General features: G+C 48.9%; 1 protein-coding gene across 2 annotated transcripts in view; it reads left to right on the top strand.

Annotated features, from left to right (window-relative positions):
• COLGALT2 (collagen beta(1-O)galactosyltransferase 2) overlaps window positions 1-13246 on the top strand; it is a 45556-nt gene that overhangs the window by 26739 nt on the left and 5571 nt on the right. Inside the window, exons 2-7 of one of the 2 annotated variants that reach the window (XM_053950486.1) lie at window positions 1544-1649; window positions 3276-3393; window positions 4570-4704; window positions 7328-7532; window positions 11742-11861; window positions 12331-12407. In XM_053950486.1, coding sequence (XP_053806461.1) covers window positions 1636-1649; window positions 3276-3393; window positions 4570-4704; window positions 7328-7532; window positions 11742-11861; window positions 12331-12407 — 669 coding nt within the window. In that variant the 5' untranslated portion in view covers window positions 1544-1635. Of the gene's footprint in view, window positions 1-1538; window positions 1650-3275; window positions 3394-4569; window positions 4705-7327; window positions 7533-11741; window positions 11862-12330; window positions 12408-13246 lie in introns of both variants that reach the window. The other variant, XM_053950485.1, reaches the window with a different exon arrangement.

The following is a 13246-nucleotide window of genomic DNA, read 5'->3' as shown; positions in this document are numbered from 1 at the left end:
TCTTGGTGCCCCTGCAGCTCCAGTGATGACCATGAACATGAAGCATTGCCCCAGGTCTCTGGTATTTTAGGAATTCTGGAGCTGTTTGCTGACTGTGCAGCTGGAACGTGGGAGGAAAGCAGAGTGAGACCTGTGAAACGCCTTGGTGGCTGTGAGAGCCCAAGGAGGTGTGTGAAAATGGGCTCCAGGGGATGAGCTTCATCCATAAAACACATGGAGCAAGTTGGACTTGCGCCAAGTTGGCACTGAGACTTCTCTAGTCCAGTTTGAGCATCATTGCAAAGTAGATCTGCAGTGCAGCATGAGCCAGGGTCTTGGACCAAAGCAAACCCTGAAGCCATGACTAAGTCCAGCCTTGCTCTGTCACAGGAGAGCAGTTAATGACACAGGAGCCAGCCTCTTACACTTGCTGAACTTTCACTATCTGTTGTTTCAGCAGACATGAATAAATATTCAACAAATAAGCCTCCTGGCCTTAAGTGATTGTGGTGTTCTGACTATAAATAAACTGAAAATCCAAGTTCTCAGTTCCTTTTTACTTTAAAGCAGGCTAGACCCCATGGGAATGGTATGTTCCTGTTGCACAAAGTGAAAAGGGTTCATGTCCTGGTTTTCATCTGTAGGGTCATATGGTGACTTGGAATGGAGGTATTTTCCTGAAATAGATTTGGAGTAGCTGTAGGGTTTGGGATGTGGCTCCTTTCTGCATGTCCTCCCCTGGCTACAGGGAGCTCTGGCTTTGAGTAAGGTGGAGGATGTTCTGGGAAGTGCCTTTGGGTCTGTGGAGCTGGAGGATAAAACAAGAAATGTATAGCAGTTGAGGGGAGCTTCCAGCAACCTCCCTCAGTGATGTTTCACACTGGCTTTGCTGTCTGCACCAAACCTTGTGGGACTATTTATACTCCCAGAGGAATATGAAGGGATTATGAATTCCCAGTGGAGCTTGCTGAGCTGTGCCCTGCCACAGGACTGTGCTTTCCTGCCCATTCCAGCTAGGAAAAATGAGCAGCCCTTTCAGTGGCAGGAGTTTGTGGTGGGAAGTGACACAACCCCACGCTGGGGGTGCAAAGCCCTGGTCCCAGGGAAGGCAGCTGGGGAGGAGCAGCTGGGATGGGACTTGGCTCACTCATCCTATGAAGCCTTGAGCATCCCAGGCAGAGAGCAGTGTGTGGCCCCTGTGGGAGCATTTCCGTGGGATTGCTCTCAGGGATGTGAATCTGTACTCCTGTTCCCAGTCTGTTTAGCTCAACCTTGAGGGAAAAAAGCCATTCTTCAGCGAGCTCTGTGTCCCTCCCCTCCACTAAAGGCACATTTTAGTCATTTGTTTCAGTTATTACATGGTTCTTTTGTCAGCCCACAGGCTTTGTGCCCTTCCCCTTTCCACAGTGGTGGTCTCAGTTGCCAGCTGGGATTAAACCTCGACTGTGACTTGTCTTTTTTGGTGGCTGGACTGGACAGAGGGCCCCATGGTAAAGCAGGGCTTTGGGCAAAGTCACAAACCTCGTGCTAACGTGCTTCCTTTGCTCTTGCTTTGCCAGGGCAGCCACTGACCACAACATTGACAACACCACAGCAATCCTCAGGGAGTGGCTGAAGAACGTGCAGCACCTGTACCACGATGTGGAGTGGAGGCCCATGGAGGAACCCCCGTGAGTACCTGGGAGGGCTCTTGGCTTCACAGCCCAAATTCCTGAGGTTTTCTGTTTCCAAACCAGGAGTTGGTACTAAATGTCCAAGCGTTAAAATGTGGATTATTTACTTTCTGGAGTCTGTCCCATTAAAATTGTATTCTTAGGGAAAAAGGTGAGGTAAGGTTTCTGTAGCAAGGTCTCTGACTTCAGTGAAGCACCTCATGCAGAATTTTGTGGAAGAAACTATTTTCCATTCAGTTATTTAGCATCTGTCACTGCTCTCTTTGTACAGTAAACAAATTACATCAAGAGCTACAGGGAATGAAAATTTTCATTCTTTATTTGCAAGGAAGCAGAGAAATTATAGCCCATTCCATAGTATGTGTGAAAGCTCTGACACATCAAATATTCAGTAAGTGCTGAGCCAGAGAACTAGATTTAATTGCACATATTATGCCTTTACATGATTTGCAGGACCGTTGCTTTGAAAAATGGTGTGTTGGGTTTTTATTACTTTAATTTTTATTTATTTTTAAGATCAGCTGTTCCTGGGTTTGTTCTGCTTTCTTCCATCAAGGAAAATTACATCAGTTTCCCCTTCCTTTAGGCTTGATTTTATATTCGAGTTCCTCACTGCAGTGATGGGGAGTTTGTGGTACAAACCCCCAGGGAGTGCTGGTTTTATTGACATTTTTAATCCTTTCATTTGATTTGAGTTTCCTTCATCCTGCCAAGCTTTGCTTAAGTACTGCAAAAAGCTTTTGAAATTCTTAGCTCCTTCCCTGACTTATGCTGGCACTGTTTCAAAGTCCTGGATTTTTATTCCTCATTGGGATCTGCCCCTGAGTTCCCTTCCATCTTTGTTAAAAAGCCATTGCTTTTGGAGCTGATCCTGAAGGCAGAGCCGTGCATGTGACTTTGCTGCCGTGCTGGGGCTTGTGGGGCCAGGTATTGGGGGATTTAGGGGCTGCTTCTGGGATGTGTTAGCAGTTCCTAATAATGCCCAGAGCCCCAAGGAGGCCAGGCTGCCTTCATCTTCACATCCCAGCCCTGCTGGTTCTGCTGGGCCGAGGGGAGCAGGATTTGCAGCCTGGCAGAGGGCAGATGAGTTTGTAGCCCAGGTCAGGCAGGGTCAGGGAGCTGCAGGTGGGTTTGGAGGGTCCCCTCTGCTGCCGCAGCAGCTCCTGCGCTGGGTGGTGTACTCAGAAAACTGCACTGCTTTTTCTCTGGGGCCTTCTGTGCTCATGCCAGCACAGAACTTGGAATTATTATTCTCCTTTAAAACCTCTCTAATGCTGTTTTGCTTTCATAATGAAGCATCTTTCCCTCTCCCTTCCCTCCTCTTTCCCTCTTCTTTCTTTCTTCTTTCCTTCTTCTTCTTCTTTCCTTCTTCTTCTTCTTTCCTTCCTTCTTTCTTTCCTTCTTTCTTTCTTTCTTCTTTCCTTCCTTCTTTCTTTCCTTCTTTCTTTCTTCTTTCCTTCCTTCTTCCTTCTTCCTTCTTCCTTCTTCCTTCTTCCTTCTTCCTTCTTTCCATCTTCTTTCCGTCTTCTTTCCGTCTTCTTTCCTTTTTCTTTTTTTTTCTTTTTTTTTTCAGTGTAATAAAGCCCAGACATGGATTACAGTCACTTTTTATTTCTTTCCTAGGTCTTACCCAGAAGAAATTGGGCCAAAGCATTGGCCAAGCTCTCGATTCACTCATGTGATGAAGCTGCGACAGGCTGCCCTGCGCACTGCCCGGGAGAAGTGGTCAGACTATATCCTGGTAAGCATGAGGTTTGATTTATTCCCTGGCCTCGGGCAAAAGCTTACCAGGTGCTCACTTGGGTACTGGGGGCTGTCAAAAAGTTTTCTCTCCAACTTAAGACAAGTTGAGATGTCGTGGGTCGTTTCTTGGTCTGGTGAGCCAGAGACTTTGCAGTGAAGGAGGCGAGTCCTGGCTTAGTTTGGAGCTTTCTCCACAGGCATCAGGACTGAACACAGTCCTGGTGGTGAGAGATACCTGCAAGGGTCCCCCAGATTGAACCCCCACCTGGTGAAGTGGGAAGATGCTGACTTTGGTCACTCTGGGGGTGGTGTTCCCAAAGCCTCCAAGCGAGGTGAGGTGTGAGGGCAGTTGAGGAGTTGTTCTTGATGCTTTTCACAGAATGAACTCATCCAGAATTTCCAGTGATGTTATTTTCCCTGGCAGCTCCCTGGTCCCTGTGCTGGCATGAGGTTGTATGGAGTCAGGGAAGCTCTCTGCCCATCTCCTTGCTGTGCCCAGGAGCAGCTGCCCCCACGTTTCCCTGTGACAGCCCTGTGCCCTAGGGAGTCGAACCCACCAGCTCACTGCTTTTAGGGTGGTTTTTTGCTGACTCATGGAATAATAAAGTTGTTAAGGCTGGAGAAGGCCTGAGATCTCTGAGTCCGGTTGTTGACCTGCCGTGTTCACCATTAAGCCGCATTCCCAGGTGCCAGATGCACACATTTTTCAAACACTTCCAGGGATGGTGACTCCACCCCTGCCCTGGACAGCCTATTTCAGTGCCTGGCCATTCTTTTAGAAAGAAATTTTGCTAATACCCAATCTAAACTTCCCATGGTGCAGAGCCCAAACCCCCCGGCTGTCCCCTCATGCCAGGAAGTTGTGCAGAGCCAGAAGGTCCCCCCTGAGCCTCCTTTTCTCCAGGCTGAGCCCCTTTCCAGCTCCATCAGCCAATCCTGGGGCTCCAGCCCTTCCCCAGCTCTGTTCCCTTCCCTGGACATGCTCCAGCCCCTCATTGTGAAGAGCCAGAGGTGCCCTGGCAGTGGCAGCACAGGGGACGGGCACTGCCCTGGGTCTGTGGCCACACCAGGGCTGCTCATGTGCCTCTGGCTGCCTCATTCCCAGGAAAGTATCAGGGCAATCATATTGTTTCATCTGTTAACAGGTTTTTTTTTTTCCCTCTTCCTTCTCTAGTTTACTGATGCAGATAATTTACTGACCAACCCAGAGACCCTGAACCTGCTGATAGCAGAAAACAAGACCCTGGTGGCACCGATGCTCGAGTCCCGCTCCCTCTACTCCAACTTCTGGTGTGGCATCACTCCCCAGGCAGGTGACCTCGTGAAGGGTGCTGGGGGGCTGTGTGAGTGGTGTCCTCCAGGGGCTCCTGGCCCTGTCTCTGGAGCAGCAGGCATCCTTCCTGTTCTCTGGGCTTTCCCATCTGCTGCTGTAGCCTTCTTCTGAACAGAAGCTGCTGTAGCTCTGAGGTGGTGTTAACATGTGGTATGATCCCACACAAACCATCCTGATAAACAGATCAGAATTTTTTTTAAGGTGGTTCTGTGTTTCTGTAATGGCCTTAAAACCCTTGGTGCATAATTTTAGGCCAGTTTTTTTGTATAGTGATGCTATTCCAAGAGGAATTTGCTTTTCTTTCCACAGATCTCCATTGTGTCTAAGTTATCTTTCTCATCTATGAACAAGATTTTTGAAGTGAGGCAACATCCTTTGCCTTGTAGGGAGTGTGTGTGCTGAAGTATGCATGTAACAAGTACTGGTGCTGAGCCTAAAATTAGAGTTTCATGTTACCTTTCCAATGTTACCTTTTCATGTTGCTTCTGATCCACGTAACAACTGCATTGGGTCAGAGCACAGGTTCATCTGCAGATGTCTAGGGAATAGTATAAAGGATAGGGCAAAAAAGTGAGTGTTACTTCCCCAAAATCCTTTTCTTTCCTCTGGCAATCCTCTTCCAGGTTTTTGAGGAATATATTTGCTTTAAAGCTCCCAGTGATTTTTTTTTTAAATTCTACAGAAATCCCTGTCTGAATCTATTTTTTGGCACCTACACCATCTTCTGGCAAGGAGTTCCACAGTTCAGACTGAGTAATTGGATAAAAAATAGCAGGAGAAGATCCCGAACTTTACAAATTCTTGGGAAGTAAATAGCAAGATAAGAAAGGGGGTGTGACGAGGTGTGTTTACTTGTTTCACTTGGGTTTGTTTGCTTTGTTTGAAAATGGAGATAAAAACTTCATAGCAAAGGTATTGATTGTGCTTTAAGCTTTTAAGGCTAAGTCAGCCAGGTTTTCCACTGGGGTGCATCAGCCCTGCTTCCCAGGCTGAAGTGGATCTCTGCCCATGTGCACCAGCCCCAGCCCTACCTCTCCAGCAGGAAGTTTCCACCATTACCAGCACTAACTGAGAAAAGGGGAGAGGAACACCAGCAAAGGCATCTTGCAAAATTTGGTAAAAAAAAAAGAAAAAAAAAAACAACCCTGCTGGAGTGAACAGGAAAGTTCTTCCTTTATTTTTCTTTTTCTCTTGTTTCTGCATGCGGTTCCAGGGTTTTGTGTGCTCAGCCTTGCTCTCCCAGGGGACTTGGGGAGGGAATCACAGCTGGAGCACATCCTGAAACACAGCCTCCCCCCAGCCCAGAGCCACAGTGAGCCAAGCCTAGCCCCAGACAGGCTGACATTTATCTGTCACAGGGCAAACTTTGGGAGAGGCAGCAGTGTGGAGGAGTTGGAGCCCTCCTTGCCTACACTTGATTTATGAGCAGGGGACAGGCCCAAAAACCCAGGGTGAGCCACTGGAGGAGGAGAGATGAGTGTCCAGCATCTTCACTTGTGGGCATTCTCAGGTGTCTGTTAAAGGGTGGGTGTGTTAACCCTTCCTTTGGTGGGAATGCCAGTCACATCTCTTCCCACCCGCTCCTTCCTGTGGCAGTCAGGATGGCTGTGTTTGGGATATCCCATCCTCACAGTATGGTCACAGTGTACCCAAAAGGCAGAGGGAAGTGGCAGATCCATAACCAGGCACATTGCACCACGGTCTGGCCCCACACAGCCCAGGGCAGAGCAGTTCTGCTGGCTTTTGCTCAGCCAGTGCCTGTATGCTCATGGAAAATAGAACATAAAATGGAGCTTTAACTTTTTTTAGTGACTCATTGTTTCTGTAAAGCCCAGAATCTGCTCTGGATTCAACCATCCAGATGTCAATTTGATGCTCTAGCATTTTCTTCCTGGAGGAATTCAGTGTATTTATTTCCACATGAGCCACACACTGTGGGTGTTGCACCCAGAGTGCTGGAAGTCTGGCAGAGCTCCTGGGTACAGGGAATTACCCAGGAGCTGACTGAAATGCCTCCCTGCACAGAGTCAGGAGTGAGTATCAAACCTGCTTGCCCCAGGATGGAGGAAGCAGGGATTCTTACACAGGTGATGGAGACTGAGATGTTGCCTTCACTGCAGTGACAACAAATGATTCTTTTTAAAGATACGGATAGGATAGAATTTATGGATAGAATTAATGTGCAGATCCTGCTCTCTGAGATACTAAATGGACTTTGTGCTTGTTGAACATGGAGGATGTCATGGATGCTCAGCAGCTTCCAGGATCAGGCTGGAGAGTCTAAGCACAGAAAGGGTTTTGAAGAACCAGGAGAAAATAGTCTGTCGTTTGAAGCTCCATTGCAGGGGAATTTTGCAATGGAAAAGTTGGGCTCCCCAAGAGCTCCTATAAAGTAAGGGAGAAGGTCAATCTTTAACTTTTGGGATGAAGACTGTTTCTAAATACTTGACTGAGCCATTTCCAAATGGGAGCCGCTGAAAAAGCTGAGAGTTGAGCCCTGGTGAACCTCTGCTGGAGAGCTCAGAGCGTGAGCTTTTGCTAAGGAACAGCTTTGAAACAGGAATCTCTTGTGACAACAGCCCCCTCTTTGTGGTTTCAGGGCTACTACAAGAGGACCTTGGAGTATCCCCTGATTCGGGAATGGAAGAGGATGGGCTGTTTTGCTGTCCCCATGATCCATTCCACGTTCCTCATTGACCTGAGGAAGGAGGCCTCTGCCAAGCTGGCGTTCTACCCCCCACACCAGGACTACACCTGGAGTTTTGATGATATCATGGTCTTTGCCTTCTCCAGTCGCCAAGCAGGTGTGTCCAGGGCCTCTGCTGGGGAGGGCTCACTCCTAGAGACACACAGACTTCCACTGCCCATTCACAGCCCAAAAGTTCTGGGTGGACTTCCATGTGGAGTTCAGACCCTGCTCCCTTTCCTCTCTGGGATCCGGTCAGGGATAACCAGCAGCAAGTGACTGGAAAGGCAGTTTTGGATTGCTGCTTGTTTCAGAGGATGTGGGGGCTGTTCTTGGGATGGGGCAATATTTCAGGGACAAAACGTGTGATTCCACCCTTGGTTTGTGTCAGCAGGTGAACACAGGTGGGTGCTGGGAGAGTGGAAGGTGGTCTGGGGGTGAGGTATCTAAAGTTACCACATCCAAAAGATCCATGAGGAAAGGGGTGAGGACAAGAGACACTTAAACCACAGGATCCTAGAACAGTTCAGGTTAGGAGGCACCTTACAGCTCATCTCATTCCACACCCTGCCATAGGCACAGGCACCTTCCACTAGACCAGGTTGCTCCAAGCCTTATCCAGCCTGGCCTTGGGTACTTCCAGAGAGAGGAAATCTCTGGCTATTGATGTTTTAAGAGAGCTCCAGATGCTGCTGAGACATCACTGTTTCTTAAGTGCCTTGTGCTGCTGCTGTCCATGCTTGTGGTGAGGATGTTTAGTCCCATTTATTTCTGGAGAGTGGCTCTTGGGAGTGTCCTGTCTCCAGCAGAGTCCAGGCTGCCAGACCTGTATGTAGCAGTGTCAAAGCTGAAGGGAGCTCCCAGGACTGTAATGACCATCTGTGTTGTTCTTTGCCTGCTGTGTTGAAAAGTTTGGGGCATTATAAGGAAAAAGGGATTGGTGAAACCTCAGCAGCACCCATAAGTGCCTTCTGTTCAGAAGTGAGTGGGTTGGTGACTTGGTGGGGTGAATTATTAAGGAAAAGTTGTTCATGAATCCTCTGAATGATGTGCAGTTGGTGCTCCCTGTCCTCTGCAGAAGATGTAAGGTTAAGGAGAGCTGGAAGGGCTGCTCTTGGGAACGGGCAGGCAGGGAGAAAGCCAAGGGAAGAAGGGTTGCTGTTGTTCTGCAGGCTGAGCCTCCCTTCCCACTGATCCCAGAGCAGCACAGCAGCCACCAGCTGCCTGTAGCTTCCCTTTTAGTGGTGGGTCTGGTTGGCAGGTCTTGACAGCACCAAAAATGATGTTGTTGTCTTGGCAGACTGAGCAGGGCGTTCTCAAAATCAGCTGCGAGAGGATGAGGAGTGTCAGATAAGATGAATGATGGAGGAGAGGCAGCAAGAGCTGAAATTGGAACCCTTGGGAGGCAGAGGTGAGAAGTGAATTGCAGAGCAGCTTCAGGATCCTGACTTTCAGAGTCAGGACATGAGTGCAGAACCACAGAGTGAGACCCCCAGGGCCATTCAGTCCAGTGTTTCCCCAGCACTGCCACATCCATCACTGAACCATGTCCCCAAGTGCCATGTCTTGGCTCCAGAGGAGAGTTGAGGTTTAAGATGGGAGAGCAAAGCAGGCTACTTAAAATCTACCCCTCCACTTCTTCCCTCTGACAGCTGTCCCAGAAGTGCAGCCTCCAGCCCATGTGCATTAGCTGCAGCTGCTTCAGAAATATTTCAGGGATTCAAACCCATCATTTTTTCCTTCTGTCCTAGAACACTATTTTTTTCCAGGACTGACCCATGACATGAAAGGTTTTGCTCCAGCTGTCTGGCTTGCTGATCTACTCAGATTGTTGACTTGTGTCTTGAGCTCAGTTTTGTCACCCAGGATAAAAGGATGACATCCAAGTTCAGAAATGCGAAAAATGTGTGAGCTTCAGGGGAAACTTCTTTTTGGAGTAATTTCACTTACTTTCCCTTAAGTCAGAAATGATACTGGCTTTTGTCCAGGCCAAAAGCTATGCTTAACAAACCATCCATTTCCAACAGGGAATCTGCTGCTGGAAGCAGCTGTTCTGTGATGCTCCAAAGAGCATCCCACCTCTGAGAGAGAACGTGGCCTGTGTGGGAGTCCTGAATCTGAGCAGAACTCAGAGCGGGTGTGTTATTGCCAGCACTGGACTCTGCAGAGCCCCTTGCACTCACAGGAGAGCTTGTAGCCAGCCAGGTCAGCCTGGAGAAAAGGAGGCTTGGGTGAGAACTTAGAGCCCCTTCCAGTGCCTAAAGGGGCTCCAGGAGAGCTGGAGAGGGACTTGGGACAAGGGATGGAGGAACAGGACACAGGGAATGGCTTCCACTGCCACAGGGCAGGGTTAGATGGGATATTGGGAAGGAATTGTTCCCTGGGAGGGTGGGCAGGCCCTGGCAGAGGGTGCCCAGAGAAGCTGTGGCTGCCCCTGGATCCCTGGAAGTGTCTGAGGACAGGTTGGATGGTGCTTGGAGCAACCTGGGCTAGTGGAAGGTGTCCCTGCCCATGGCAGGGGTGGAAGACGGGCTTTAAGGTCCCTTCCAACCCAAACCATTCCATGATTCCATGATCTCCTGAGCTGCCCTTCACCCTGGGTCTCTGCACCCCTTGAGCCAACCAGCAGGAAGGTCTGGTCACAGGGAAGTGGGGACAATTTTGGTTCCTTAACTATAGCTGTGGTTTTAGGATATGACTGTAAATCCTGGACACTGCCTTTAAAGCCCGTTAAGAATAATAATACAAATACCTGTAGTTTTTCTATCCCTTGTAGCAATCATTTAACTTTATTATAAAAACAGAGCTGGAGAGTGAGCCCCCCTCCCTCTTCTACAGAAGCTTTACCATTTTCAAGTACATTTTATGCCAAACAGAGCAGGAACACTGGTGTGAATCTGTGCAGATTAAATACGTTCAAGGCAGTGGAAGATAAGAACAGAGATCAGTGAGGCAGATAAGATTAGTTGATAAGATCAGTGCCAAATCCATTAATGTCTGCAGGTAGTAGTTTTTTATTCTGCCATTTACCTAAATTGCAGCTGACAGCTGAATGTGTTTTGGCAAGTAGCATAGCCAGCAATTTACTTGTAGAACTTAAAATGAGAGAAACACCAGAGTCATTAGTGCCAACAGTTCCACTCTGCTAAAAATACCATGGATTAGGGGCACTAATAGATGAAAGCATCAGCACACCAGGTAGTGTCTGCTTTTCATTTATTTCCTCGAGGGAGGGGGCTGGTTAAGATTGTTTCATTTAAAAAAAAAACAAAAGACAAAGAAAAAGGCAGGTTTTGGCCGGTTGCTTGGGTTCTAGCAGCTTTGATTTGAGTTAATAAAGGACCTTACCAGAACTCAATGAAAAACAACGGAAATACTTCCTTGGCTTCTCTGGATGTGGCTTTTGAGCATGTTGCCTGATGTGAAAGGCAGAGTTACAGCCAGTGGTGAGCAAGTCCTTGTCATCCCAGAGGGAAAAGCCTTCTGCTGATGCTGGGATGTTCCCACTGGGTGAGTCTGTACCCTGCAAATGCATCTTCTCCAAGGACAGGCTTTGCACCTTCTCTCTGTTTCCCACCTCCAACAAGCAGTTGCAAAAGCTTTTGAGTAGAAGGGTGTTAACATTATCACATCTGTTCCCCTCACTGGTGTCTCACTCTGGGATTTTCCTTTAATCTTCAGGGCACAGTAAAAATTAGCTCTGGAGAGGAAAGGACTGTGTTTGGTGGTGACTTGGCATTTCAAAGGTTGTTTTCATATGTATTCCTCAAAGTCCTTTGCCAGCACAGGTGAAAATGTATCACCTTAATTTCCTAGCCAAAGCAAAAGGAAGCAGTGATAAAGAATAGAATGGGTTGAGTTAGAAGAGACCTTAAAGATCATCTCGTTTCAAGGACACCTTCCCCAAGCCCAGGTTGCTCCAAGCCTCATTCATCCTGGCCTTGGACATTCCAGGGATCCAGGGGCAGCCACAGCTTCTCTGGGCACCCTGTGCCAGGGCCTCAGCACCTTCACAGGGAACAGTTCCTTCCCAATATTCAATCTAAACCCAGTCTATTTCAGTGGGAAGCCATTCCCCTGTCAGCCCAGGCCCTTGAAGGGTTAGTTAGGCAGCCAGTAGGGATTGGTTTTATGAGAGAGGCCACTTGCTGCCAGCCAGGCAAAACAGAAAGTGGAACTGGAATGACTTTGAATTGTTTGCTTATGAAGCAGAACTTCTTGGGACTGAGGTCCTGGCACAAGTGTGTTTGTGGCTGTGTAGCCACAGAGCAGTGCAATGCCCTGGTAGCAGGCCTGATTGCAGTTTCTGCTTTTCTGTGATCCCCAGGAGTTCAGATGTTCGTCTGCAACCGTGAGCACTACGGCTTCCTGCCCATGCCCCTGAAGCCGCAGCAGTCGCTGCAGGAGGAAGCTGAGAATTTTGTGCACACCCTGATCGAGGCCATGAGTGAGTAGCTGTGCCTTTGCCATGATGGACCCCCCAAGTTATTGCCTGCAGAGCTCTCCTGCCAGCAGCCCAGCTCTCATTCTCTTGGAAGTCTGCATCCCAACCTGTCTGCTCTAATCTTGTTTTGATACGCAGTTTTCAAATTTTTCCACCACTTTTCTACCTAGGACTGTAATTGCTTCATGGTCAGGTCAACCCCATCCGCAAAATCCCTCAACTTCCTCAGATCAAATGCATCTTTCATGTGGAAAAGGGTGCTGCGTGTCCATGTTTTCTTCCTGATGTCTGTGTGGCACATGGCTGCTGGCTCTGGCTTTGCCGTGTGATGTTTCCTGCTGTTCCCATGCTGCAGGGGCTGCTCAGCCCGGCTCCCGGGGAGCCCAGCCCGTGAGGGAGACACCTTCAGACACATCATGTCCACTGCAGGGTGTGCACGAGGGTGACGTTCCGGGTCTCTCCTCTCTTTCAGTCGATCGCCCTCCCGTGGAGCCCTCTCAGTACATCTCTGTCCCTCCGAAGCACCCTGACAAGATGGGGTTTGATGAAGTAAGGAGCCTGTTCTGCTGGTATTGTCTTGTCTTCTCACTCAGTCACCTAATCCTTAACGTCCTTTCCAACTTAAACCATGCCAGGATTCTGTTTTAATCCAGCCAGGAAGAGAAGGCAGAAGTGAGGCTGAAAAACAAGTTAACTCCCCTGTTCTTGAGCTGTTTGCTCTACATATGACTCTGCAGAGCAGCTTGGCCTCCCTTCCATCTGTGACAGAAATTGGGCCTTTGGTAAAGCTCTCCAGTGGCAGGAGGGAAGGATTTCTCTCACCTGAGAGAGACACTGGAGAGCTGAGAGCAGGTGGGGGATCCAGGCTCACAGCTGGGTTCTGGCCCACCTTGGATACCCCCAGGGATGCAAACCATGCCTGGAGAGAAGACTGGAGAGGCTCTGATTGCCTGGTGTCTGTGTTATTCCCAGAGCCAGCAGCCCCTGTGTGTGCAGCTGCCAGGCTGGCTCTGGGACCGAGGGAGTTGTGGGGATCAGGGGAGCCTTTGTCTTCCTGGTGTGCTCTGCTCCGTCTGTTTGTGGGGCTCCTGAAGCTGAACCTGACCCAGCTGTGTCTGTGTTTAAGGCACAGCTGGTCCAGGTTTTCTCCAAATTGTCCTTTGTGGCTGTGCTTTATTTATCCAGTTTATTATTCTTTCGTTTGTACTGAGCTGAAATTCATTCCCCTTCTTACTGGGACGAGGATTTGCTCCATGGGCTACAAGGCTGTGCTTGTACCAGCCTGCCTGGGACTGAAAAATATCCCTGAGCCCCTGAGGGTTACCTGCAGTGAGGGCTTCAGTCCTCAGCCATCCACCAGTCTCCTTGAGGCTTTGGATAGAGCCCTG

The sequence above is a fragment of the Vidua chalybeata genome, chromosome 9 (genome assembly GCF_026979565.1).
Source record: "Vidua chalybeata isolate OUT-0048 chromosome 9, bVidCha1 merged haplotype, whole genome shotgun sequence".
In the NCBI taxonomy this organism is placed as follows: domain Eukaryota; kingdom Metazoa; phylum Chordata; class Aves; order Passeriformes; family Viduidae; genus Vidua; species Vidua chalybeata.
Note: the sequence above shows the minus strand (reverse complement) of the source record. Positions and strands in the feature narration are given on the sequence as shown.